At 46.8% G+C, this 25,252-nt stretch overlaps 1 protein-coding gene across 3 annotated transcripts in view; it reads right to left on the reverse strand.

Annotated features, from left to right (window-relative positions):
• The window catches only part of RBM6 (RNA binding motif protein 6), a 136,616-nt gene that overhangs the window by 22,220 nt on the left and 89,144 nt on the right, over window positions 1-25,252 (reverse strand). For all 3 annotated transcript variants that reach the window (XM_077823078.1, XM_077823076.1, XM_077823079.1), the window contains exons 7-10: window positions 9,207-9,281; window positions 6,570-6,630; window positions 4,725-4,793; window positions 1,208-1,456 (exon numbers count right to left, since the gene is read on the reverse strand). In XM_077823078.1, coding sequence (XP_077679204.1) covers window positions 1,208-1,456; window positions 4,725-4,793; window positions 6,570-6,630; window positions 9,207-9,281 — 454 coding nt within the window. The remainder of the gene's footprint in view (window positions 1-1,207; window positions 1,457-4,724; window positions 4,794-6,569; window positions 6,631-9,206; window positions 9,282-25,252) is intronic.

The following is a 25,252-nucleotide window of genomic DNA, read 5'->3' on the forward strand; positions in this document are numbered from 1 at the left end:
TAGCCCCCGGCAAGCAGCAGACTTCTCGGTTTTCCCGGTCAGGGCGGCAGATAGATGACTCAGTCCCCCGGAGGAGAGAGTCCCCGACCACCACCACCCGCCTTCTCCTCTTGGGAGTGGTGGTCGTGGAACCCCCAACCTCAGGACATCGCATCTCATGCCTTCCAACCAGCGGAGTCTCCTTCTGCTTCTTACCACCACAGTGATGGCAAAATGAAAATAAACTTGTCTGAATGACTCTGATACAGCTGCTTACACAGACAGGCTGCTCACTTCCTCCCCCAGGTATAGCTTTATGTGGACGAAGACCCAGTCTCCTCTCATTGTCTGTGCCCCTGCTATCTCCGGGCCCTGTAGAAATCTGGGTCTGCCCCTCCTGATTTTGGAATCACGCACAAATGCAATCACTGCTGAATTCATGCCAGTGAGCCCCTGGCAAAGACAGACAAGAAGCAGCCAGGGCAGAAGGAGTTGAGGTCTGAGCTGGTCACTGGACCCCCTAGAGGAGACCTGAGCCAGGCTATGATTAGCAGGAAGCCTCCCTATTTGAGGACACAGATGGGTCCCTGGGAGGGAAAGGAGGGTGGGTGCAGAAGGGGGAGAGCAGAAAGCAAGGCAGGCCCTGACCTGCTTGGCTTTTCACAGGCCCTGTGAGCAATGAACCATCCCAGCTGGCTGCCTCCAATCTCCCACCTCCTCCCTGAACAAACCGGGCTTCCAGGGCAATTGGACTCGCTCTCTGTGCTCCTCAGAGCAGAGGGGGAGAGAGGAACAGGGCGCCAGAGCCACTCCAGCAGCACAGACCTCCTTGGGGCAGCAGGTCTGGAGCACAGCACAGAGGCGGGGCTGAGACCATGAAATTAATGGTATGGGGGTAGGGGCAGCTTGCCCTGAATTAATTTCATCGAGGGCAGTTTGGCCAGGGACCACTCTCTTTCCCCAAATCCTCTCTGAGAAACCCAAGCAGGGCCTCCCTCCCCAAATCCACCAGTACCTGAGCAAGCCAGGCAGAGACACCCCACTCCCCATCAACTATCCCACCCTGCAACAGATCATGAAGCTTCCTGAATTCACACTGAGGAAGCATCCCTCAGACAGGTGGCATAGGGAAAAGCCATTGCACTCTGTCAGTGACGGCCCAACCCCCAGCCAAACCCGGGTGCTCTGCACTTTGGCCCTTTGTCTGAAAGCCTGAGACTCAACTTACTTTTACTCTCGCCCTCCTGAGGTGCGGTCTGCTCAGCTTCCCTCCTGGCAGCAGGCTCCTGGCTCTCCTTCCAGGGAGGGTACCTTTTCTCCTGCGAAGGCCATCGCTCTCTGCCTTCGTCTCTCTTCCGAGGCTCAGGTTCCTGGGGCTGGCTCTGCTGCGGAGGAGCTGCATGCTGGGGAGGCTGTTTCTGAGGCTTCGGGTATCCTGATAGCTCTTGCTCGGGTTTTTCAAGCTTGGTTTCCGTTACTGGAGAAAAGAAATGGAATGAACCCATTTTCAGTGTCCCCCCCGGCACACACTACAAACCTTGTATTTTCTCCCAACCGCCGGCAGTGGGCTGGCAAACTGACTCTGCTGTCCTTTGATTAGCCACGTTTCTGAACATTTAGCAGGAACACGAAAGCTTCCTAGACTTCAACAGACAAGACATTAAAGCTCACATCATCACATCCCTGCTCCAGGAAGGAGCTCATAATTTGGCCTCCCTTTTGCCTAGGCCTACTTTCAGGTTCAGCTGTTATCTGAAAAATGGAATCCCAGATGGGTTTGGAGGCTACCTCCCGGATCCGGCACAGGATCAAGCCCACCCCTTACATTAATCACCCGAGACTTTTATCTACACTTTTATCACCCAAGACTATTCTTGAACACCTGTAGCCAGGAAATGTTAGTGATTGGCCACTGATTCTCCGACCTCAGTGTTCTAGAACAGCTGCGCGATCATGGACTTGTGTAACTACAGCACTGACGGGCAATGTAACGAGATTAATTATGAATTTGATAAGTTGCCTATCCATTCCAGGTGAGGAATAACCTCCCCCCCCTTCCAAAAACCCTTCTTTTGATTTGACTTTTAACATTTCTTGTACTAATTAATATTTCAGACTTGCCTCCCCTCCCCTATAGGCTGGATCATGTCCCCTCCTGCTGCCACCCCCACCTCCATCCTAGCAGCTACTCATGCTGCCTAGACAGGAGCAAAGGAGACACGTCAGGCCCTGGCCATATTCACTGCTAACACCTGTACTGCTTACTTGATAAGATCATGGTCTCACACCTTCCTCCCCGCTCACAATGTATTTCGTTCACATGTGTCACAGGGACAAGTGCACCCAAGATATACATTAAATGAGCCAGGGATGTCAAGATTACCCAGACTAGCCAGTCAGCCAGTCTGAATGCCATGTAAACCATATCAGGGTGGTGCGAGGCCTGTGGAATTCTCTATCTCCTGAATTTGGGCTGATCATGTTACAAGTTGCAGAATCAAGTCCACAGTGGACAGGGATGAACTGTCTGGTTCCCTGGTTACAGAGTAGTGTTTGGAGAGTATGATCTTCAGTACCTGGATTTAGGTCAGTGTCACTCCCTGAGGTATTGGAGGGATTGGAGATACTGAGTACATAACTGTACTTTGGATCCATGTCCTTCCAGGCCAGAGAAGGGTTGATGGAGATTGCTTACATCTCCTCCTTTGGAAGGCTAGGGACTTAGCTTCAATAAAGGAAGATCTTGTGCTACCAGCCATCCCGCAAAAGAGACACTTGGTGGTAACAACCCAGCTAACTACCAAATCTCCTGCTCTTGGCGAACATTAATGGGAAGGCTGTGGAAGACAACTCTCAGAGTGCATGGTCACCTCACATCTCTGACTTATGTCAGTCTGGGGCCAGTCCTGCGTGCAACACCAGCTGCTGTACAGACAGATCTGTCCGCTGTCTTCAACGCTGGGGATTGTGAGGAGTGGCTGACTTGCCAGCAAACCCTGGCAGGAAGCAAGGGGCTTGCCAGTCAGGTGTTTTGTCCCTCTCTCTTGGAGACCCTCTCTGGTTTCTGCTGTGCACGGTTCCACAGAGCTCTGTCTCGTTCAGGGTGTACAAGGGGCTCTTAGCAAGGCCAAGCAACAAACACGGAGGATCAGCTCCTCACAAATCAACAGAACTGAAGACAGCGGATGTGGGCTAGCTGGCTGAAGCTCAGTCCAGACATACCTGAAGTGAGGCTGACAGGATGGGGAAAGCAACCATCCCATGTGATGGAAACATCTGCCTCCTTACTGAAGATGGATCCTCTGTGACCGTTGCTTGAGGTTAAAATCAGGGCTATGGGTGGACCCCCAGCTGCTGCTATATCATTTAGCGTCAGTGACAAGGAAGGTTTTTATCAAGCCATGTCTAACCAAGAAGTTGCAAAGGTTTTTTTCAGATGTGGCTCTTGCTCTCATAATCAATGCTTTCGTCATCTCAATATCAAACTACTGTAATACGCTCTTAATGGGGCTGAACCTTAACCTGAAAATTCAAACTAATGCAGAAAGTTGCAGCTTGCTTTGTAAGAGGAATCTCTCATGACACTAGTGCTCCGTGGTTTGCACTGGCTGGCTACTGATTTCTGAGTGGCGTTTAGGGTGTTTTGAGCTATATATTCCTACATGGTTTGGGATCCCAACACTTGAGAGATCACCTCTTTATTTATGCCTCACTGCCTCAGCTGAGGTTGGCAGAGGCGCTAGAGTTGGCGTTCCCTAGGTTTAACTTTAGAGCCCATTCAATAGCATTACTGCCGCATATTAGACTTGCTGGATGCATCCCCTGGGGCTGCTAAGCTCTGAGAGCCCTCCAGACTGCACCAAACATTGTTACAAGTGTGCTGTGCAAATCCAAGCACCTCATTCCTTCTACTAAACCCCAGACTTCTCTTAGAGGGGAACTCGGAGAAGGCAGGGGGTGAGGTGGGATGGGAAGTGAGAATGAGCAGAGAACCCCATTTTTCATGATAAATAACCTCTTTCTATTCCAAGGCAGCCTCTGCATATGCCCACTGGTGGGAGTCTAGTGAGAAATACATATCCCAGGAAGATGGGCTGAGGACTTTTACCTAAATGAGGGGGAAGGAGAGCCCTCGGATGTTGAAGCACTCCCACCCCTGGCCATGCAGAGGACAGCCAGCATGCAGAGGGAAGGTCCCTGCACTTGCGGTAGGCCATGGAAAGGTAGAAACAGAGGTGGCTGCTCCACAGATTCAGTGCCAAGAGAGGGTCCTTGTGTGACCCCAATGGGCACCGCAGTCCAGAACACTCCCAAAGCTGTGCAGCATCTAGGGAACATCCAAAGAGGGAGGCTACCCTGATGCTAACTCACCGAGGACACTGATCTGTCAGATGGCTATAACCACATATGCAGCACAAATACTGATACAGTTACACACAGGCTTATTTTAAGTTAACACAACTCCTTATGATACAAATGTATACGGTACAGGTGAGAGAACATTTATTCATTCATATCAACACTGCAGCATGTAGCTGGGTTCAGAATGCTGGCTACATACCAAGGTTTTGTGCATGATTTGCACAAGAAATTGCAGAGATTACATGTCCAACTGCAGTAACTGCATGTGTAAATTATGTACGAGCATTTTCCCATGCATTTCTACAGATGGAGCCCACAGACACCTTTCCCTCTCTGAAAGAGCATATCCTCAACCCCAGACTGTGTGATGGTGATTCTCTTACTGAAGTCCTGCTCGGCGTGCACATCCTCTCCCTCCAAACCACTTTTGGGCTCTGTCCCTGGTCTGCTCCCTACAAGAAAAAGGCATAGCAGGAACTATTTCAAGGCCATCAGCCACAAAACATGCAGGAATTCACCCAACAGCTGCTTAGAGAAGGGAAGGGGTTCTCAACTTTTTTCTTTCTGAGCTCCCCGCCCCCACCCCCCCCAATGCTATAAACATTCCATGGCCCACCTATGCCACAAAACTAGTTTTCTGCATGTAAAAGCCAGGACCAGCATTAGGGGGTAGCAAGCAGCGCAATTGTCTGGGGACCCATACCACAAGGGCCCCCAGGAAGCTAAGTTGTTCAGGTTTTGGCTTCACTCCCAAGTGGAACGGCTCAGGGCCCCAGGCTTCAAACCCATACGGTGAGACTTCAGCTTTCTGCCCTGGGTCCCAGCAAGTCTAACACTGGGGCTGCTTGGAGGACGCCCTGCAACTTGCTTGCTCCGGACTCCTGGTTGAAAACCACTGGAGAAGGGGAGAACCCTACCCCTTAAGACTGTGTGTCCTTTTTGTGATCCACTCCATCATTTAAAGACCAGTCACACAGGGTTAACCCTTAAAACACATGCATTCCCATGGCCATCAGCTAACCAGACTAGTAAAATGAGGCACACAGCCGTATAACGTTCACAGCATCTGGAGGGGCCTGAACATTTAACTCGCTATACAGCTGTTTGTATCACCATTTGGTTAAGTTAGCCAAGAAGGCAGAGCTGAAAAGGCCAGCAGTTTGAGCTCTGCTTCCATAACACTGATGGTGGGTTGCTCATGTTACAGTAACAGTGAGAAGGAGTCAGAATCTCTCTAAGGATGGGGCTGCAGTGAATAAAGAGCTCTGAACAGAGCGCAGAGCATGGGGGCTAATAGGCATTGGCAGTTTGTTCTCTGGATCAACAGAGCTTGTAACACACACTGTTTGCCCAAGGTACGTAGACTTGCTCTGTAGGAGGCACAAGACATTCTGAATCTGCTAGCAGAAAAGCAGCAGCGCAAAACCTTGCACTGTGAATGCCTGGCTGTCCGACAGAAGTAGGTTCTTGGATGGAGAACCTGGTAAGACAGAGGTGACACGGGGAGGAACTGGCAGAATCCATGACCACAAACTATTGGGGGTGCCTGCTCTCCTGTCTCTTCAACTGCGCAGAGTCTCAGAGCTGATTGGACTCCGTGGTATTCCCAGACTCTCCAGCAATAGCAGCCAGCCAGACCTTTGACAGCCCCTTCCTGGGCTGGGCTATTGCAGTGAGAAGGCCAGACAAAAGCTCCAGTTGCTACAGTATGCAGCAGCCCGTCTCCTAAGCAAGGCCGCTAGATGGGAACACATCACATCCACAGTCTATACCCTACACTGGGGCACCATCTAATTCTGTGTCTGCTTCAAGGTCCTAGCCCTCATCTTCAATGCCTGTGGCAGTCTAGGCTGCGTAGCCTGGACCAGCTCTCACTCAGCATCCATCCCATAATGTTAGGAATGAAGGAGAACAATGACACTGAAGGAACAGAGGATAGTACTATCAGGTACTGGCAGCAGGATGTTCTGGATGAAGGGCACTGTCCTGTGGAACTCCCTCCCACTACAGATCAGTGTGGCCCTGTGCCTTGCCTCGCATGCAGAGCAAACAGCCTGGCAGCATATCTACTTCCAGTACTGCTACTAATTCTCTTATATGGTACCTAGATATCCCACTGCATGGCACAAAGAAACCAGTCAACAGAGACATTCACTCCCTAGGGCAAACAAAGGCTTTTAATCTACACGTATAAAACCCAGTTTGGCACAGTGACAAAATATACTTACCATCTCTCGGGAGCTTGCAATAGGAGCAGGAAGATCTGTACCCCACAGTACACACTTTACACTGCAGTGAAAGACAAGCAGCATGAAGGAGAGACATTTAAAAGGCTATTGTAACAGCTGTCAGCATGTTCCAAAAGTCAGTCACTGCTTCACTTTGAGAACGTAGCCAGGTTAGTTACATGAGCGAGTAACGCAAAGACTGTGTTTACACTACAAATTTACTTTGGTATAATCCACAGCCCTAAGCGAGGTAAGTTACACTGACCTGGTGTAGACAGTGCTATGGCAGCTGGAGAGCTTCTCCCGCTGACATAGCTACTGCCTCTCCTGGAGGTGGTTTTATTATGTCGATGGGAAAGCTCTCCCCATCGGCATACAGCGTCTTCAACAAACACGGTGCAGCTGCAGTGCTGCATGTCTAAAAAAGCCCTAAGAGCCTGAAGGAGACAGGATGAGTGACGTTAGCTTGCAGAGACCTGGCATGAAGGGTGGAAGCTGGTGAGGCACCCTGAGAACAGCAAGCGGGATTTTCAAGTGACTGAGGAGCACCAATCCCATCTTTATTAATTTGCACCACTGGTTGCTAGAGCTGCATGCCTGGCTCCTGGGCAACTTTTCTAAGACTGGGCACTCCTCCTAAAAAACAAAACCCAGTGAAGCAAGGACCAAGTCGCTCAGCACATGAAAAAGACTCTGCAGACCAGACCTCTCCTTGATTGCCAGCCACCCTGTACTTTGAAAGAATGCAGAGGTGCAGTTAGTTTTCCGTTTCTCAACTGATTCCTGAGGCAGGGAAGTGAAAACTCCCCCAACGTAAAGTGCAGTTTTACTGTGAAGGTATATCTACAGCATGGAGCCAACGCCAACAGAAAGACTGTTCCTGGCAGTGCAGGAACACCCCCTCCTGGATGACATTAACTATGACATTAACATGGGGAACAGATGGCCAGCCGTCTGTGGAGAAAGAGGTGGTTAGGGACTATTTCGAAAAGCTGGACGTGCACAAGTCCATGGGGCCGGACGAGTTGCATCCGAGAGTGCTAAAGAATTTGGCGGCTGTGATTGCAGAGCCATTGGCCATTATCTTTGAAAACTCGTGGCGAACGGGGGAAGTCCCGGATGACTGGAAAAAGGTTAATGTAGTGCCCATCTTTAAAAAAGGGAAGAAGGAGGATCCTGGGAACTACAGGCCAGTCAGCCTCACCTCAGTCCCTGGAAAAATCATGGAGCAGGTCCTCAAAGAATCAATCCTGAAGCACTTACATGAGAGGAAAGTGATCAGGAACAGTCAGCATGGATTCACCAAGGGAAGGTTATGCCTGACTAATCTAATCGCCTTCTATGATGAGATTACTGGTTCTGTGGATGAAGGGAAAGCAGTGGATGTATTGTTTCTTGACTTTAGCAAAGCTTTTGACACGGTCTCCCACAGTATTCTTGTCAGCAAGTTAAAGAAGTATGGGGTGGATGAATGCACTATAAGGTGGGTAGAAAGTTGGCTAGATTGTCGGGCTCAACGGGTAGTGATCAATGGCTCCATGTCTAGTTGGCAGCCGGTGTCAAGTGGAGTGCCCCAGGGGTCGGTCCTGGGGCCGGTTTTGTTCAATATATTCATAAATGATCTGGAGGATGGTGTGGATTGCACTCTCAGCAAATTTGTGGATGATACTAAACTGGGAGGAGTGGTAGATACGCTGGAGGGCAGGGATAGGATACAGAGGGACCTAGACAAATTGGAGGATTGGGCCAAAAGAAATCTGATGAGGTTCAATAAGGATAAGTGCAAGGTCCTGCACTTAGGACGGAAGAACCCAATGCACAGCTACAGACTAGGGACCGAATGGCTAGGCAGCAGTTCTGCAGAAAAGGACCTAGGGGTGACAGTGGACGAGAAGCTGGATATGAGTCAGCAGTGTGCCCTTGTTGCCAAGAAGGCCAATGGCATTTTGGGATGTATAAGTAGGGGCATAGTGAGCAGATCGAGGGACGTGATCGTCCCCCTCTATTCGACATTGGTGAGGCCTCATCTGGAGTACTGTGTCCAGTTTTGGGCCCCACACTACAAGAAGGATGTGGATAAATTGGGAAGAGTCCAGCGAAGGGCAACAAAAATGATTAGGGGTCTGGAACACATGACTTATGAGGAGAGGCTGAGGGAACTGGGATTGTTTAGTCTGCAGAAGAGAAGAATGAGGGGGGATTTGAGAGGTGGTTCCAGAGAGGATGGTTCTAGACTATTCTCAGTGGTAGAAGAGGACAGGACAAGGAGTAATGGTCTCAAGTTGCAGTGGGGGAGATTTAGGTTGGATATTAGGAAAAACTTTTTCACTAGGAGGGTGGTGAAACACTGGAATGCGTTACCTAGGGAGGTGGTAGGATCTCCTTCCTTAGAAGTTTTTAAGGTCAGGCTTGACAAAGCCCTGGCTGGGATGATTTAATTGAGGATTGGTCCTGCTTTGAGCAAGGGGTTGGACTAGATGACCTCCTGAGGTCCCTTCCAACCCTGATATTCTATGATAACCGCACAAGGGGATCTTGCACAACTGAGCATGCATCTAACTCCACCTCACTACCTTCAGAAAGAAAGGGGGCAAGGGAAAAATAAGTGAAATAAATCCTCCATTGCCAAGTACTTACACGTTTGCAGCGCCAAAATTCCGGGCACGGCGTGTACTCAAGGGTCACTTCTTTACCACCAATCACAAGGGTTCCCTGTTGAGACAAGGGAGTCAGTGACTAACATGCCAAACACACTAGGAAATTCAACGGTGGGAAAGAGGCTAAGAAAGTCCCAGGATTCCAACCCAATGGGTTTTGTAAGCAAAGTAGGACAGCAAAAAAAGCCAAAATCACCAGCTCAATTACAGAGCTGGAGGTTTGCCAAGGAAATGAAAGCAGGGAACCAGCCTTTGCCCCTGCCATGGCAGTTGCACTGGACTGCTGACATGGTTAGTGCCAGAGCAGCTGGCCCAGAAAAGCTTTGGCAGCTCCTCAAAGTGCAACAGACAGAATACAATGATCCCAAGATAAACATACATGGGAATTGCTTCGACTCGCTGCAAAGTCAACGGGTTGGGAAAGGGGCAGCTGTCCAAACTGCTCCAACCCAGCCACATTCTTGTCTGCTGGATGGGCCTCAGGAGAGGACACCTTGCTGGCATAGACACTCGAGAAGGAACAAAGGGGAAAACACCACAACCAAAGGCAAGAGGAATTTGGTACCTGTGTTGGCCTCTCCGTCCTTCCTCAGAACCTGGCTTTTCTCCAAGGAAACGTCCCACCCCATGGGGGAGGCTGTTGGCTTGGGAGAAGGCACAGCATGCCACCATGTGGAGAAGGTAGGTTTGGGGCTGACTTTGAGCGCTCAGGCAGTGGCCAGACAAGAGCTGAGAGCACGGCGGGAGGTGGGGGAGGGAGGGAGGGATAGAGGAGCGGACAGGACAATACATGTGGACTATCATGTGCCTGATCCAACTCTAGCACATTCATTTAGAGCTTCCCCTTGGGAGAAGACAGCAGTCTTGGCAGACACTTGGAGCCCTTAGGGACAACAAGCTCTGCTGCGATACAGCTAGGTATATGGATTTAAAAGGGTAAAACTAAGGGAAGGAGAAAGTCCTAGATATCCACTTGGACCCGCCTCTGAAACCACTAAGCAGTGAGGACTCCCAGTGGCATTCATCACAGTCACGCAGAGCCCAGGCTTATATACCCAGGGCGTCAGCGCTCACAAGAAATCCAGAGATTCGACTTGGCACCTGACAAAGAGTTTAGCTCTAGAATAGCTGGGAATAAGTCCCCTTCTCCTTTGATGCTGATTGGGCCAGGCTGTCTGTATCACCCCAGGTGGAGAATGGACAACCTGCACCCAACGCACACTGGCACATGGAGAAAATCTCGTGCTTTCTCTTCATTTCATGCTCTGGTTTTTGATGAGGAACACTCAAGGTTTTTTTTCAGATGCAGACTATCAGCCAGCTCTAGAGAACCCTGGGGACAACAATACTTCTACTTCCTCTCCAGTTTTCAGATGAAAAACAAACCATGCTCTCAGCACACACCCACACTCAGTTAAAGCCCCTTTTCTCCAACTACACACAACCACCGCTAGTGCAAAACAACTGCACTGCTTCAATTTTTTTTTGGCTTTTAACTGCTCCTATCTTCAAAACTGCTTCACCTGTGATAACAGAACCCATTACAGTACGAAGAGCACCACAAGAACAGCAAACACCAAATGAAACTAACGGATCCCACCAGCATGCTGGAGAAAGACAAAAGCACTTGTAGCTCAAATCATTACTCCAGAATGAACATACAACAGAAACCAATTTAGTTTGCAAAATCAAGTGCTCAACTCCAGACCTCCACCCGCTAGCTATCAATTTCTGACACCTGCACTCAAGCTCCTGCTCTCTGGATCTCACACCTGCTGCTCTGGTCTGCACTCACATCTGGAAGACACATTGTAGCATAAGAGAAACAGAGCACAGGTACAGTAATAAAGAGAGTAACCTTCGGTCTCCAACACACAGTGATGGTCTCCAAGCACAATAAGCACCTCAGGATTTGTCACTCGTGCTACAGAATTAAGTTAACCCAGCTTGCTTTTCTTTTTCATTTCCTCATTCAAGACAATCATTGGAAGGCACCCTGCGCCTCACCAAACCAAACTGTCTTCTGGCAGTACCCGGCTACTGCAGGATGACGCATCATCTCCCCTCAACTCCAGGCTCACTTTGGTTTCTAACAAGTCTGTGGGGTGTTTGCTTCAATCCCAGCAGACATAAATTCAGAATGTATTTGCAGTGTGGTGGAGTCCACCAGTGCAACCAGCTAATCCAAAGATGGCTCTTGCTAAGGGTCATTAATTACTAGCGTCAGCTGCTGGACTCCAGTTCCTTAAGATGTTTAGACTCCGGACTGGATTTTTGTTCTGCCTAGCACAATGAGGTTCTGAGGTCCGGTTCCCTTCGTTTGACCCTTTGACCACACTCCTGTCCCTGTTGTTCATTAGTTGTCCCCTGTAATTATTTGGTTTTCCAGGTCCTGTGGACCCCCCCTTAGGCTGGGAGGGATCCTTTAGCAGTGGGCGGGCTTTGCGGACCCGCCCACTTCCTGGATCCCAATATGGACAATGGGGTTCTGAGCTGTAACTCAAGCTCCTATGCACAACAGTAATGCAAATAGGTAATAATAAAATAAATAATAATAAATAATAATAATAATAATAATAATAGAGATAGTCTGACTATAGCAGCACCTCAAAGTTACAAATACCAGAGCTACAAACTGACCAGTCAACAACACACCTTATTTGGAATCGGAAGTACGCAATCAAGCAGCAGCAGACAAGAGGGGGAAGAAAAAAAAAGAAGCAAATACAGTACAATACTGTGTTAAATGTAAACTACTAAAAAAATAACGGGAAAGTTTAAAAAAAGATTTGACGTGGTAAGGAAACTGTTTCTGTGCTTGTTTCATTTAAATTAAGATGGTTAAAAGCAGAATTTTTCTTCATTATTATAAAGTTTCAAAGCTGTATTAAGACAATGTTCAGTTGTAAACTTTTGAAAGAACATCCCTAGCGTTTTGTTCAGAGTTACGAACAGCCTCCATTCCCAAGGTGTTTGCAACTCTGAGGTTCTACTGTACCTAATGTACTAACATGGCTCCCATTACCATCATATCTGAGCACTCCACCTTCCAGAGAGGCAGGGCAGTCCTACTATCTCCACTGCACGGACAGGAGCTGAGACCCAGAGACTGAGGCCATTACACTACTGTGCTGCTGTAACGTCTCTTGTGCCGCCACTCTATGCTGGCAGGAGACACTCTCCCGCCCACACAGCACTGTCCACATTGGCATTTTTGTCGGTGAAACTTATGTCAATCGGAGAAGTGTTATTTTCACACCCCGACCCACAAAAATTTTGCCAACAAAAGTCCTAGGGTAGACATAGACTAAGTGATTTGGCCACGGTCACACAGGGAGTGAGGCAGAGCAGGAATTGAACCCAAGTCTCCCACATTCCACACTAGCATCCTAACCATTCGGCCACCCCTCAGTGGGTGCAGGCAGGGCAGTGGGAGCTGGGAACAGCCGTTCATTGTGGAACCCCGAGTGAACCAGCAGCCTCTCCAGGCCACCTGACCCAGGCGGCTAATTAGTGTTCGGAGGGATTCCCTAGCACATAAACACAGCAAAGCACATTCCTGGGGTTATTTTGCAATGTTAATGCTCAAACCTCGTATGCATTTGTTGCCCCGGAGAATGGGGCGGCCATAGGGAAAGGGGTTTATGGGACGGCTGATCCTCCTACAGCCACCGGAAGAGATGCACTGAGGAGAGCTGGATAAAACAGAAATGGACCTGCCCATCAGGCATCACTTTGGGGGTTAGGCAGCCACCCCCCTCTCACTTTCCCTGCAGCCTGCCCCCTGTGAGCCAACTGCTCTCCTCCTCCCACTGGGCCCGTCCCTGGCTGTCTGCTGGAGGTGCTTCAACAGCCCCTCCGCCACCATACAGACTAGATGAGCTTGGCCAAGCTGACATCTGTAGCTTTTGCTGACACCTTCGTTGTGCACCCAGAGCATAGCGCTGAGACCCACAAGCCAAAGAACCTCTTCAGGGGTCACGTGTGGCACTGAACACAAGCACAAGAGGAAGCATGTACCTAAGGCTTTAAGGCAGAGGTAAGAGTAAATATGGAAAGAAGAGGGGTACAGAAGGCAAAGACTATAGGAACACGGATGCCTCCTTCAGGCCTGACAGTCCTTAGAGGAGGGAGAACACTCTCTCTGGGACCTGTAACACACAGTCAGAGACAGGCACCTCCTGGAAAATGTCCTGTGCCTGAGGACAGAGTGGGTGTAGCAATAGGCAGAGCAAGGAGGTGGGCTGCACAACCTCCTAAAGGAAGCAGTGGCCCCGTCAGTGAACATCAAGGCAGATCTCTAGAGCAGCAGCCTGACAGATTCCTCAACACCCAGGTTAATGGCATCTAAGATATTGCAAAGGACAGGGTGGCAATCAATAGGGTTGTATACCTGTGGAATTTGGCCAAGCCATGTAACAGTGCTCAGAAATCCCTACAAAGCAGCACCCCCACCCACACCACCTGTTGATCAGACACTGAAGCCTGCTTTGCAGGGAGAGGGCTTGGGTGTTACCCTCAAACCCTTCACTCCATACTCCATCCACTATTAGTCACGATTAAAAGAGGGGAAGTCGATATGCCAGCTCCTAAGACCTTCCACCAGCCACCACTACCTTTGCCCTTAGCTGGCACACTCCACCCGCACACCAGGCAGCTGTTTACCAATCTATACAGCAGCATCTGCAGTTATCATACCAGATCCCACATTTGAGAGCCATACGGTCAGACGGCAACAGGATCACCATAAGCCATGCCACCATGACTCAACACCTCACCTCCTGCTGTGTAAGGGATGGACTGCGTCATTCAGCCGAGATCCCTCTGAGCTTTGTCACCAAACTGATGATTCTGGGCCCTTTGCATGGCAGCAGCACAGACCACATGAGAGCAGAAGGGAAGAGGTGTCCTAGCATCACCCAGTCCCTCTTGACTGAGCTCTATGCCCTTCACCATGCCCAGGTGAATCGTAAGGATGTCAGGGGGAGGAGGGAGAAGATTTTGATGTTGCCGATCATAGAGCCATGGCATCAACCGGTCCCATGCTGGCCAAAGCAATGAACTCACGCTCAACCAACTCAATCTACTGCAAGCCAAGTAGAGAAGGTGCTGCCTTCTTGTGCGCCCAATATACTTTGCTGCAACCCGTAATCCCTATGGACAGAGGATGTTGCTGAATCCTTGGACTGTCATGTACAAAACATCACTAAGAAAGGTACCAGGATGAGGCCCCAGGAGCCAATTCACCTACTCAGAGCACACCAGAAAAGGCACAGGGCTCTGGCAGAGCTGGGAACCTGGCACAAAGGTCTCATAAACATTCAAAGCGGGGGGAGAGTGACTGGGTGGCACTCATCCCTCTAAGGACTCTGGGGAGTCCAGCTAAACCCTCCACCTTATAGCATAGCAAGATCCCTACGGGGATCCGGAAAACCAGCACGTTGGACCCCACAGGGCATGCAGGGGAGAGAGGTGGGAAGCCACAATGGAGTCAGCATGATCTCCTATGAACTTCTCCAAAGGCATGGGCCACAGGTCCAGCCATCCGACTCCTTCCCCACCCCTGTGGAAAAACTTTAGAGCCGACATGGACCAAGCCTAGTCCTCCTTGCAGGTGTCTGGAATCGTTCACTGAGGGTCGCTCTTGCAAGGGAGAGCCCCCGGTGACAACAGGCATGTGAGAAGGCATGGACTCTGTCCCCCACAAGCTCCTCGCCTGGGAAACATGCACAGGTTGTAATGGCCACTGTAGAGGTCTGCTCGGTCCTGCCCGTGGGACTGGCATAGCAGCAGCTCCATACCGTGTCCCTGCCATCCACTGTCCTCTGCCATGCAGACAAAGGAGCTGAGACTGCTCAGCACACTCACTCCGCAGTGCCGATAGCGCAACGAGGTGGCAGTGGCCAGCAGGAACAGGGCGCACAGTTGCTGTTGCTGCACCAACCCCACAGGCAGGAGGAGGGGAGCTGGTGTGTTAAATGAAGTGTCAATGAGAGCCAATGGGAAGGTAGAACTTTCAAAAATTGGGAAAGAAACTTTCCCTTTTTCTGTTGTTCTCAATGCTATAAGCAGGAATGCTGTGTAAAGTCTGAACCAGATATGAAAACCATCAGATCTTATCTAGAACTACTTTTAACAACCCAAATATGTAAGTAAATTAGGAATGTTCAAGAAGATGCAATTAGGTTTATTTCTGTTTATTTTTTAAGGCTTGTGGACTCCTCTGTGCTAACCCCAGATGCTTTTGTTTGCTTGTAACCTTTAAGCTAACCTCCAAGAAAGCTATTTTGGGTGCTTAATTTTTGGAATTGCTCTTTTAAAATTTAGCAAAAGCCTAAGTTCCAGATGTATTTTCTTCCTTTTTGTTTTTAATAAAATTTACCTTTTTTAAGAACAGGATTGGATTTTTGGTGTCCTAAGAAGTTTGTGCATATGTTTGATTAGCTGGTGGCAACAGCTAATTTCCTTTGTTTTCTTTCTCAGCTCTTCCTGTGGTGGGGGGGGAGGGTGAAAGGGCTTGAGGGTACCCCACAGGGAGGAATTCCCAAGTGCTCCTTCCTGGGTCCAAGGGTTTTGGTTTTTTTTTGCATTTGTGTGGTGGCAGCGTTTACCAAGTCAAGGTCAGAGAAAAGCTGTAACCTTGGGAGTTTAATACAAGCGTTTAATACAAGAGTTTAATACAAGCTGTAACCTTGGGAGTGGCAAGTATTAATTTTTAGAATCCTTGGGCCCTCACCTTCTGCACTTGGAGTGACAGAGTGGGGATTCAGCCTTGACAGCTGGTCTGACCCGAGAAGGCCCAGTTGTTTTTCTACCCAACCCGACCCACACCTGACACTTGTAGTCGGGTCTCATCAGGTTGGACTCATAAGAACATAAGAGCAGCCACACTGGACCAGGCCAATGGTTCATCTAATCCAGTGTCCTGTCTTCCTACAGTGGCGCTTCAGAGGGAATGAACAGGGCAATTTATCAAGTGATCCATCCCATGTCTAGTCCCAGCTTCTGCCAGAGCATGGGGTTCCATCCCTGATCATCTTGGCTAAGAGCCATTGATGGACCTGTCCTCCATGAACTTATCTAATTCTTTTTTGAACCCAGTTATACTTTTGGTCTTCACAACATCCCCTGGCAACAAGTTCCACAGGTTGATTGTGTGTTGTGTGAAGTACTTCCTTATATTTGTTTTAAAAATCCTGCCTATTCATTTAATTGAGTGACCACTGGTTCTTGCGTTATTTCAAGGAGTAAATAACACTTCCTTATTCACTTTCTCCATACCAGTCATGATTTTATAGATTTCTATCATATCTCCACCCTCCACCCCATCAGCTCTGTTCTAAACTGAACAATCCATCTTTTTAATCTCTCCTCACATGGAAGCTGTTCCATACTCAATCATTTTTGTTGCCCTTTTCTGTGCTTTTGCCAATTCTAATATATCTTTTTTGAGATGGGGCAACCACAACAGTGTGCCGTATTCAAGGTGTGGGTGTACCATGGATTTATATAGTGGCATTATGCTATTTTCTGTCTTATCCTTTTCCTAATGGTTCCTAACATAGTTAGTTTTTTTGACTGTCGCTGAAAACTGAGCAGCTGTTTTCAGAGAACTATCCACAGTGACTCCAAGATCTCTTTCTTGAATGGTAACAGCTAATTTAGATCCCATCATTTTGTATGTACAGTTGGGATTATGTTTTCCAAAGTGCATTGCTTTGTATTTATCAACATTGAATTTCATCTACCATTTTGTTTCCCTGTCACGCAGTTTTGTAACATCCCTTTGTAGCTCTTCACGGTCTGCTTTGGATTTAACTATCTTGAGTAGTTTTGTACCATCTACAAACTTTGCCATCTCACTGTTTTCCCCTTTTTCCAGATCATTGATGAATATGTTGAACAGCACTGGTCCCAGTACAGATCCTTGGGGTACACCACTATTTACCTCTCTCCATTCCGAAAACTGACCATTTATTCCTCCTTTTGTTTTTTATCTTTTAACCAGTTACTGACCCATGAGAGGACCTTCCCTCTTATCCCATAACTGCCTACTTTACTTAAGAGCCTTTGGTGTGGGACTTTGTCAAAGGCTTACTGAAAGTCCAAGTACACTATATCCATTGGATCACCCTTGTCCACATGTTTTTTAATCCCCTCAAAGAATTTTAATTGATTGGTGAGGCATGATTTCCCTTTACAAAAGCCGTGTTGACTCTTCCCCAACAAACCATGTTCATCTATGCATCTGATCTTACTCTTTACTGTAGTTTCAACCAATTTGCCTGGTACTGAAGTTAGGCTTACTAGCCTATAATTGCCAGGATTGCCTCTGGAGACAGGCTGCAGGGCTCTAGGCCACTGCCTCAACACCACTTCCATTTTTCCAAGTTAGTATCTTTTTTATTTCCTATTCATACTTCTAGCCTCCCTGAGTACCACCTTTGGAGTATTTCTTGGTCTTCAGTGGTGTTTGCAGCTGCTCCCAATTTAGTATCCTCCACTGATTTCATCCCATTGCTTTTTACTCCCTCCCCAATCATTACTGAAGATTTTCAGTAAGGCTAAACCAAGCAGTGCTCCTTGTGGCTGTGCACACCACATGAAACATCTCCCCTGCAACTTGGCACATTGCTGCTTATCATCACTTCCCTCTGCCTGTGGCCCTTCAGCCAATTTCAAACCCATGTGAGTGTTCTTATCAACTGCAACTTGAATAAATACCCATGAGGCTTTGTACCAGATGCTTTCCTAAAACCAGGATCTATCACAGCAACTATTTCCATTCACTGATTATGCCATTCTACACAGACATAGTCAAGTCCATGGTCTTCGTCCTTATCTTCAAAGAACTCCATGGCCTGACCCAGGGCACCTAAAAGACCATTTAAAGCTGCGGGATGAAGACTGTGGTTGACAGCTTTGCTCCTCTGGCACAATGGAACTCTCAACAAAGGGTAACACTTGTTGGTGCAGGAAACAGAACCTTCCCTGGGGGGTGGCCCAAGGCTGTGGACTAAACTCCCCCAGAAACAAAGGACCAGCACAAACTTCGCTGCTCCGTGCTCCAAGTGCAGAACATATTTCTTTGATCTTGCCTTTTCTTATATAAAACATACAGTCATAGGTGTATCTATTAATAAATAAAACAAACCCTATAAAAACAAGACACTCCACTGCACACACTTCTCGCTCTGGGGAGAGGATGAAAGAATAAACAATGTGTGACAAATGTAGTCATGATGCTTAACATGCTACTGGAAGGCAGTCAGATATTACAAGGATGAGTGTGATATAAAAACCTTTATAGAAGTCTGTCTGGTGTGCCTGGTTCATCATAAACCCATGCTGATTATTGCTTAAGGTTCTTCCACCCAATATAATGGGGGGTGTCAGGGTAGGAGAAGGTGAGGAATCACTGCAACAGCATTAACAGATTGTTTTTTCTAATACTGGCTTCTTTATTTTACAAGAGATTTAGGCTAAACTTACCATAAGGCTGGAGAAAAGTGACAGTGGTACCAGACTTCTGCAATGATCCCAGCTCTCAAGAGACTTAATTGTCCATAGTTCAATTACCTGAGTCACTAATTTCCTTAATACCCTGTATCAGCCAGACCTGCTGATTACATGCTTACTTTTTTCAAGTGCTTCTTTATCCAATCACTTCACCGCTGACAGTGTCCCCTTGTTGCCAAGAAGGCTAATGGCATTTTGGGCTGTATAACTAGGAGCACTGCTAGCACATCGAGGACATGATCATTCCCCTCTATTCAACATTGGTGAGGCCTCATCTGGAGTACTGTGTCCAGTTTTGGGCCCCACTCTACAAGAAGGATGTGGAAAAACTGGAAAGAGTCCAGTGGAGGGCAACAAAAATGATTAGGGGGCTGGAGCACATGACTTATGGGAGGCTGAGGGAACTGGGATTATTTAGTCTGCAGAAGAAAAGAATGAGGGGGGATTTGATAGCTGCTTTCAACTACTGAAAGGAGGTTCCAAAGAGGATGGATCTAGATTGTTCTCAGTGGTAGCAGATGACAGAACAAGAAGTAATGGTCTCAGGTTGCAATGGGGTAGGTTTGGGTTGGATATTAGGAAAAAAATTTTCACTAGGAGGGTGGTGAAGTACTGGAATGGGTTACCTAGGGAGGTGGTGGATTCTCCTTAGAATCATAGAATATCAGGGTTGGAAGGGACCTCAGGAGGTCATATAGTCCAACCCCCTGCTCAAAGCAGGACAAATCCCCAATTAAATCATCCCAGCCAGGGCTTTGTCAAGCCTGACCTTAAAAAATTCTAAAGGAAGGAGATTCCACCACCTCCCTAAGTAATGCACCTCCTTCCTTATATGTTTTTAAGGTCAGGCTTGACAAAGCTCTGGCTGGGATGATTTTGTTGGGGATTGGTCCTGCTTGAGCAGGGGGTTGGACTAGATGACTTCCTGAGGTCCCTTCCAACCCTGATATTCTATGATTCTATGAAAACAGCTCAGAGCAGTGAGGGGTAGCTAAGGGCTGTGTGCTGGGAGGGCTCCCCTGTGTCCCCTGTTTCCCGAGGGCTCTGCCAGCCACAGAGCCAGGGCCCATAGATTCATAGATTCATAGATATTTAGGTCAGAAGGGACCATTATGATCATCTAGTCTGACCTCCTGCACAACGCAGGCCACAGAATTTCACCCACCACTCCTACAAAAAAAAACCTCACACCTATATCTGTGCTATTGAAGTCCTCAAATTGTAGTTTAAAGACCTCAAGGAGCAGAGAATCCTCCAGCAAGTGACCCGTGCCCCATGCTACAGAGGAAGGCGAAAAACCTCCAGGGCCTCTTCCAATCTGCCCTGGAGGAAAATTCCTTCCCGACCCCAAATATGGCGATCAGCTAAACCCTGAGCATATGGGCAAGATTCATCAGCCAGATACTACAGAAAATTCTTTCCCAGGTAACTTGGATCTTACCCCATCTAAAACCCATCACAGGCCATTGGGCCTATTTACCATGAATATTTAATTACCAAAACCATGTTATCCCATCATACCATCTCCTCCATAAACTTATCGAGTTTAATCTTAAAGCAAGATAGATCTTTTGCCCCCACTACTTCCCTCGGAAGGCTATTCCAAAACTTCACTCCTCTGATGGTTAGAAACCTTCGTCTAATTTCTAATCTAAATTTCCTAGTGGCCAGTTTATATCCATTTGTTCTTGTGTCCACATTGGTACTGAGTTTAAATAATTCCTCTCCCTCTCTGGTATTTATCCCTCTGATATATTTATAGAGAGCAATCATATCTCCCCTCAGCCTTCTTTTAGTTAGGCTAAACAAGCCAAGCTCCCTGAGTCTCCTTTCATAAGACAAGTTTTCCATTCCTCGGATCATCCTAGTAGCCCTTCTCTGTACCTGTTCCAGTTTGAATTCATCCTTCTTAAACATGGGAGACCAGAACTGCACACAGTACTCCAGGTGAGGTCTCACCAGTGCCTTATATAACGGTACTAAAACCTCCTTATCCCTACTGGAAATACCTCTCCTGATGCATCCCAAGACGACATTAGCTTTTTTCACAGCCATATCACATTGGCAGCTCATAGTCATCCTATGATCAACCAATACTCCAAGGTCCTTTTCCTCCTCCGTTACTTCTAGTTGATGCGTCCCTAGCTTATAACTAAAATTCTTGTTATTAATCCCTAAATGCATGACCTTACACTTCTCACTATTAAATTTCATCCTATTCCTATTACTCCAGTTTACAAGGTCATCCAGATCCTCCTGTAGGGTATCCCTGTCCTTCTCTAAATTAGCAATACCTCCCAGCTTTGTATCATCTGCAAACTTTAGTAGCACACTCCCACTTTTTGTGCCCAGGTCAGTAATAAAAAGATTAAATAAGATTGGTCCCAAAACCGATCCCTGAGGAACTCCACTGGTAACCTCCCTCCAACTTGACAGTTCACCTTTCAGTAGGACCCGCTGTAGTCTCCCCTTTAACCAATTCCCTATCCACCTTTCAATATTCCTATTGATGCCCATCTTATCCAATTTAACTAATAATTCCCCATGTGGCACCGTATCAAACGCCTTACTAAAATCTAAGTAAATTAGATCCACTGCGTTTCCTTTATCTAAAAAATCTGTTACTTTCTCAAAGAAGGAGATCAGGTTGGTTTGGCACGATCTACCTTTTGTAAAACCATGTTGTATTTTGTCCCATTTACCATTGACTTCAATGTCCTTAACTACCTTCTCCTTCAAAATTTTTTCCAAGACCTTGCATACTACAGATGTCAAACTAACAGGCCTATAATTACTTGGATCACTTTTTTTCCCTTTCTTAAAAATAGGAACTATGTTAGCAATCCTCCAATCATACGGTACAACCCCTGAGTTTACAGATTCATTAAAAATTCTTGCTAATGGGCTTGCAATTTCTTGTGCCAATTCTTTTAATATTCTTGGATGAAGATTATCTGGGCCCCCCACCCAATCAGCTCTAAAGCGGGCTGGGAGCTGAGGAGGAGCTTCAATCCCCTGCAGCAGCAGGGGACGAGGGAATGCTGCAGCTGCCTGCTCTGTAGCACTAGCCAGAGCAGCAGCTGTCCCACACTGCCCAGCTCTGGCTTTCCGCCTCTGACCTGGCTGGGCGTGGGGGCCTGTGTGGAGCTGCCCTGGGACTGCCCTACTCTTGCACTGTAGGTTTGTTTGGTTTTTTTTTTGTGGGGGGGAGGGGAACTGTAACACCCCCGTGTACTCCCAACTCTGCTCATGAGCTCAGGGCTTTCGCCCCGAGGGGAGCACCAGGGCTCGGAGCTCTGGAATTCAGCCCTGCTGCTCCTGGCTGCAACCCTGTGGGGGGGGCGCCAGGGATCAGGGCTTCAACCCTGCAGCTCCTGGCTTCAGTCCCTTGGGAGGTGCAGGGGCTTGGGCTCTGGGTTTTAGCTGCGGGGCCCCGTGGCCCCCGTAAAAGGGTTTGTGGACCCCCTGTTGAGAACTGCTGATCTAGACTTACCTCCTACATAACACAGACCACACAACTTTCCTGAATTAATTCCAGTTTGAACTAGAGCATAATTTCCACCACAACCTTTGATGAGTCGTTCCAATAGTTAACTACCCTCACTGTTAAAAAATTGTGCCTTATTTCCAGTCTGCATTTATCTAGTTTCAACTTCCAGTCACTGGAGCATGTTAGACCTTCCTCTGCTAGACTGAAGATCCCTCTATTATCAAATGTATTATAGACTGATCAAGTCGCCCCCTTAACCACCTCTTTGTTAAGCTGAACAGACTGAGCCCTTGAAGTCCATCACTATAAAGAAGGTCTCCCAATATTTTAATGATTCTTGTGGTTCTTTTCTGAGCCCTCTCCAATTTATCAACATCCTTCTTGAATAGTGAGCACCAAAATTGGACACAGTATTCCAGTAGCAATGTGTCCAATGAACCCATCCCAGAAACCTCCTACATGCTTTCCAAGATACACAAACACAAGAACCCAGGCCACCCCATCGTATCTGGCGATGGCACTCTTACTGAAGGAATAGCAAGACTCAGAAACCAACCTCAAATCATGCACCAGAAAAATGGCCAAATTCCTCCAAAGCCATCTTCCTTCCTCCAGAAAATCTGCAGCATTTACAACTTCCCCCAAAATGCCATCCTTGCCACCATGGATGTGACTACTTTATACACCAACATCTGTCCCCATGACAGCATTAGCACCTGCCTCAGATATCTACAACAAACAATATTCTGAAATCACCCTAAACACATTGCCAAACTCATCCATTTAATCCCTACCAACAACAACTTCACATTTACCAACAAACACTTTGTCAAAACCATATATACTGGGATGGCTCCCCAGTATGTCAATCTCTCCATGGGCCACCTTCAGGAAGAATTTCTTGAAAAGTGCACCACAAACACAATGTCGTCTCTGAGAGATATGGATAATATTTTTATCCTCTGGACAGATGACCTAAACTCCACTATAGATTTCAACTTCAACCACCACTCATCCAAACCTATGGGTTCTTTTTGGGACTCTTCAGTCTTCTGCCATGTGTGGATTTAACAACAGCACTGGAAACATCTCCTCATCTCTGTTCCTGTCATACTCTGGCTATATTATGTTTAATCCTCCAAAAAAATTGGATTCTTGAAGTGCATTCTGTGAAACTGTTCCTTACCATGCTGAATTAAAAGTAGCTTGTGATCACCAGTACATTAAAATCTATATGAAATTTCACAGGTGATGCGACACAAAATAAACAAAACCACATGATAATGATATTCATGTGATTAATGGAATCTACCACAGCTCAACAATGTGTCATGGACCTATGACTAAGGTTAAGATTTTGTCATGGGTATTTTTAATAAAAGTCAGGGACAGATCACAGGCAATAAACAAAAATTCATGGAAGCCCACGACTTGTCCCTCCCTGACTTTTACTAAAAATACCACTGCTCCTGCAGTGAGAGCTGAAGCCGAAGAAGTCATGGAGGTCTGTTAAAGTCACAGAATGTGTGACCTCCGTGACAAAACCATATCCTTACTGATGAACAACAAGCCTGCACTCTTCTCTGGCCATTAAGCTATCTCCACTGTACCTTAACATTCCAAGCTGCCGAGGAGCTTTGCCTTTTCTTTTTTAAAATCAAGCCACCAGAGAAAGGTTTCCTTGTTCATCCCCAAACTTCCCAGTGAGGAATTTCCTCCTCAAAATGCAGTGGCCTAAAGACCCAGGACAGTCAATATACAGTCGTAGGCCAGTGAATATTTTAGGGTCCAATATGACTCTGCAAAGCTAGACATGGGAGCATTATATCAATGGCAAAGGGAAAAACCTAACATTCCAATGGAAGACACAGCATGTGCTTCTGGTTCTGGGGAGTCCAGAGATATGGGAACTGAATATCACAATGTTAGTATATATGGGGAAACTATTTTAAGGTTATTTTTAAAAGTGGCAAAGAGTCCTGTGGCACCTTATAGACTAACAGACATATTGGAGCATAAGCTTTTGTGGGTTAATACCCACTTCATCAGATGCATGTAGTGGAAATTTCCAGAGGCAGGTATAAATATGCAAGCAAGAATCAGGCTAGGGATAACAAGGTTATTTTTAGGTGTTTTAAACATAGTTGCATGTATCTTCTCCCTCAGAGGTCTGTACAGTTGGATTCATGGTAGTAGGAGCCTGGTCTTGTACTTGATAGGATATAACACAGATAGCATAAAGGATAGCTGATGGTATGGTGGGGTAAAAAGTTATTACTAGCACACATCTGCAATGAGATACAGAACTTGATTGCAAGTTCACCTTTTGAGAGTAATAAGCCAATCCCAAGCTCACTCCAATAAAATCTTTGTTCCATTTAGTATATACTAACAGAAACAGCATTCAAACTTATGGGAAAATACAAGCTCTATATAGTATATTTAATACCCCATTCAGTTTTTACTGATTTTTACCAAAAATTCCCAGGTTTTTCAAAAGCTGATTTGGGGGGGTTATTAATTTATATATCACATTAGATGGACGGATATGTGTGAATAACAAATTAGTCTAAGTGTAAATGAAAAGCTGCCTATTAAAGTAAGGCAATGTGGTGGAAAATTAACAGTACATTGTGTTAATGTACGGTTCATTACATAAACCACAGGATTTACACTGGTTTTACTTTCAATACTCATACTTTCCTCTATTTGCTGCTTTACTTTTGTTCTAGCATCCCCAATAGGAATCCCAAAATTTACCCAGAAAACTATTAAGTTAATTTTTTCACCCATTTTTACCCTTTTAAATTTTTTCTAACAAACAGATAAATTCCTGGGAAATTTTAAACAAAACAACATCCAAAAATGAAAGGTCTTGACTATATTTTATGGTGACATAACACAACAAAGAAAAAAATTTACTGGTAGCCAAGGAAAATAATTCAAACTGGAGAAATATGAAGCAGAAAGGATACCAGAAGCAATGTTATACATCGGCTGCATTGGCTAGAAGTTCC

This window comes from Eretmochelys imbricata, chromosome 7, assembly GCF_965152235.1.
Source record: "Eretmochelys imbricata isolate rEreImb1 chromosome 7, rEreImb1.hap1, whole genome shotgun sequence".
NCBI lineage: Eukaryota > Metazoa > Chordata > Testudines > Cheloniidae > Eretmochelys > Eretmochelys imbricata.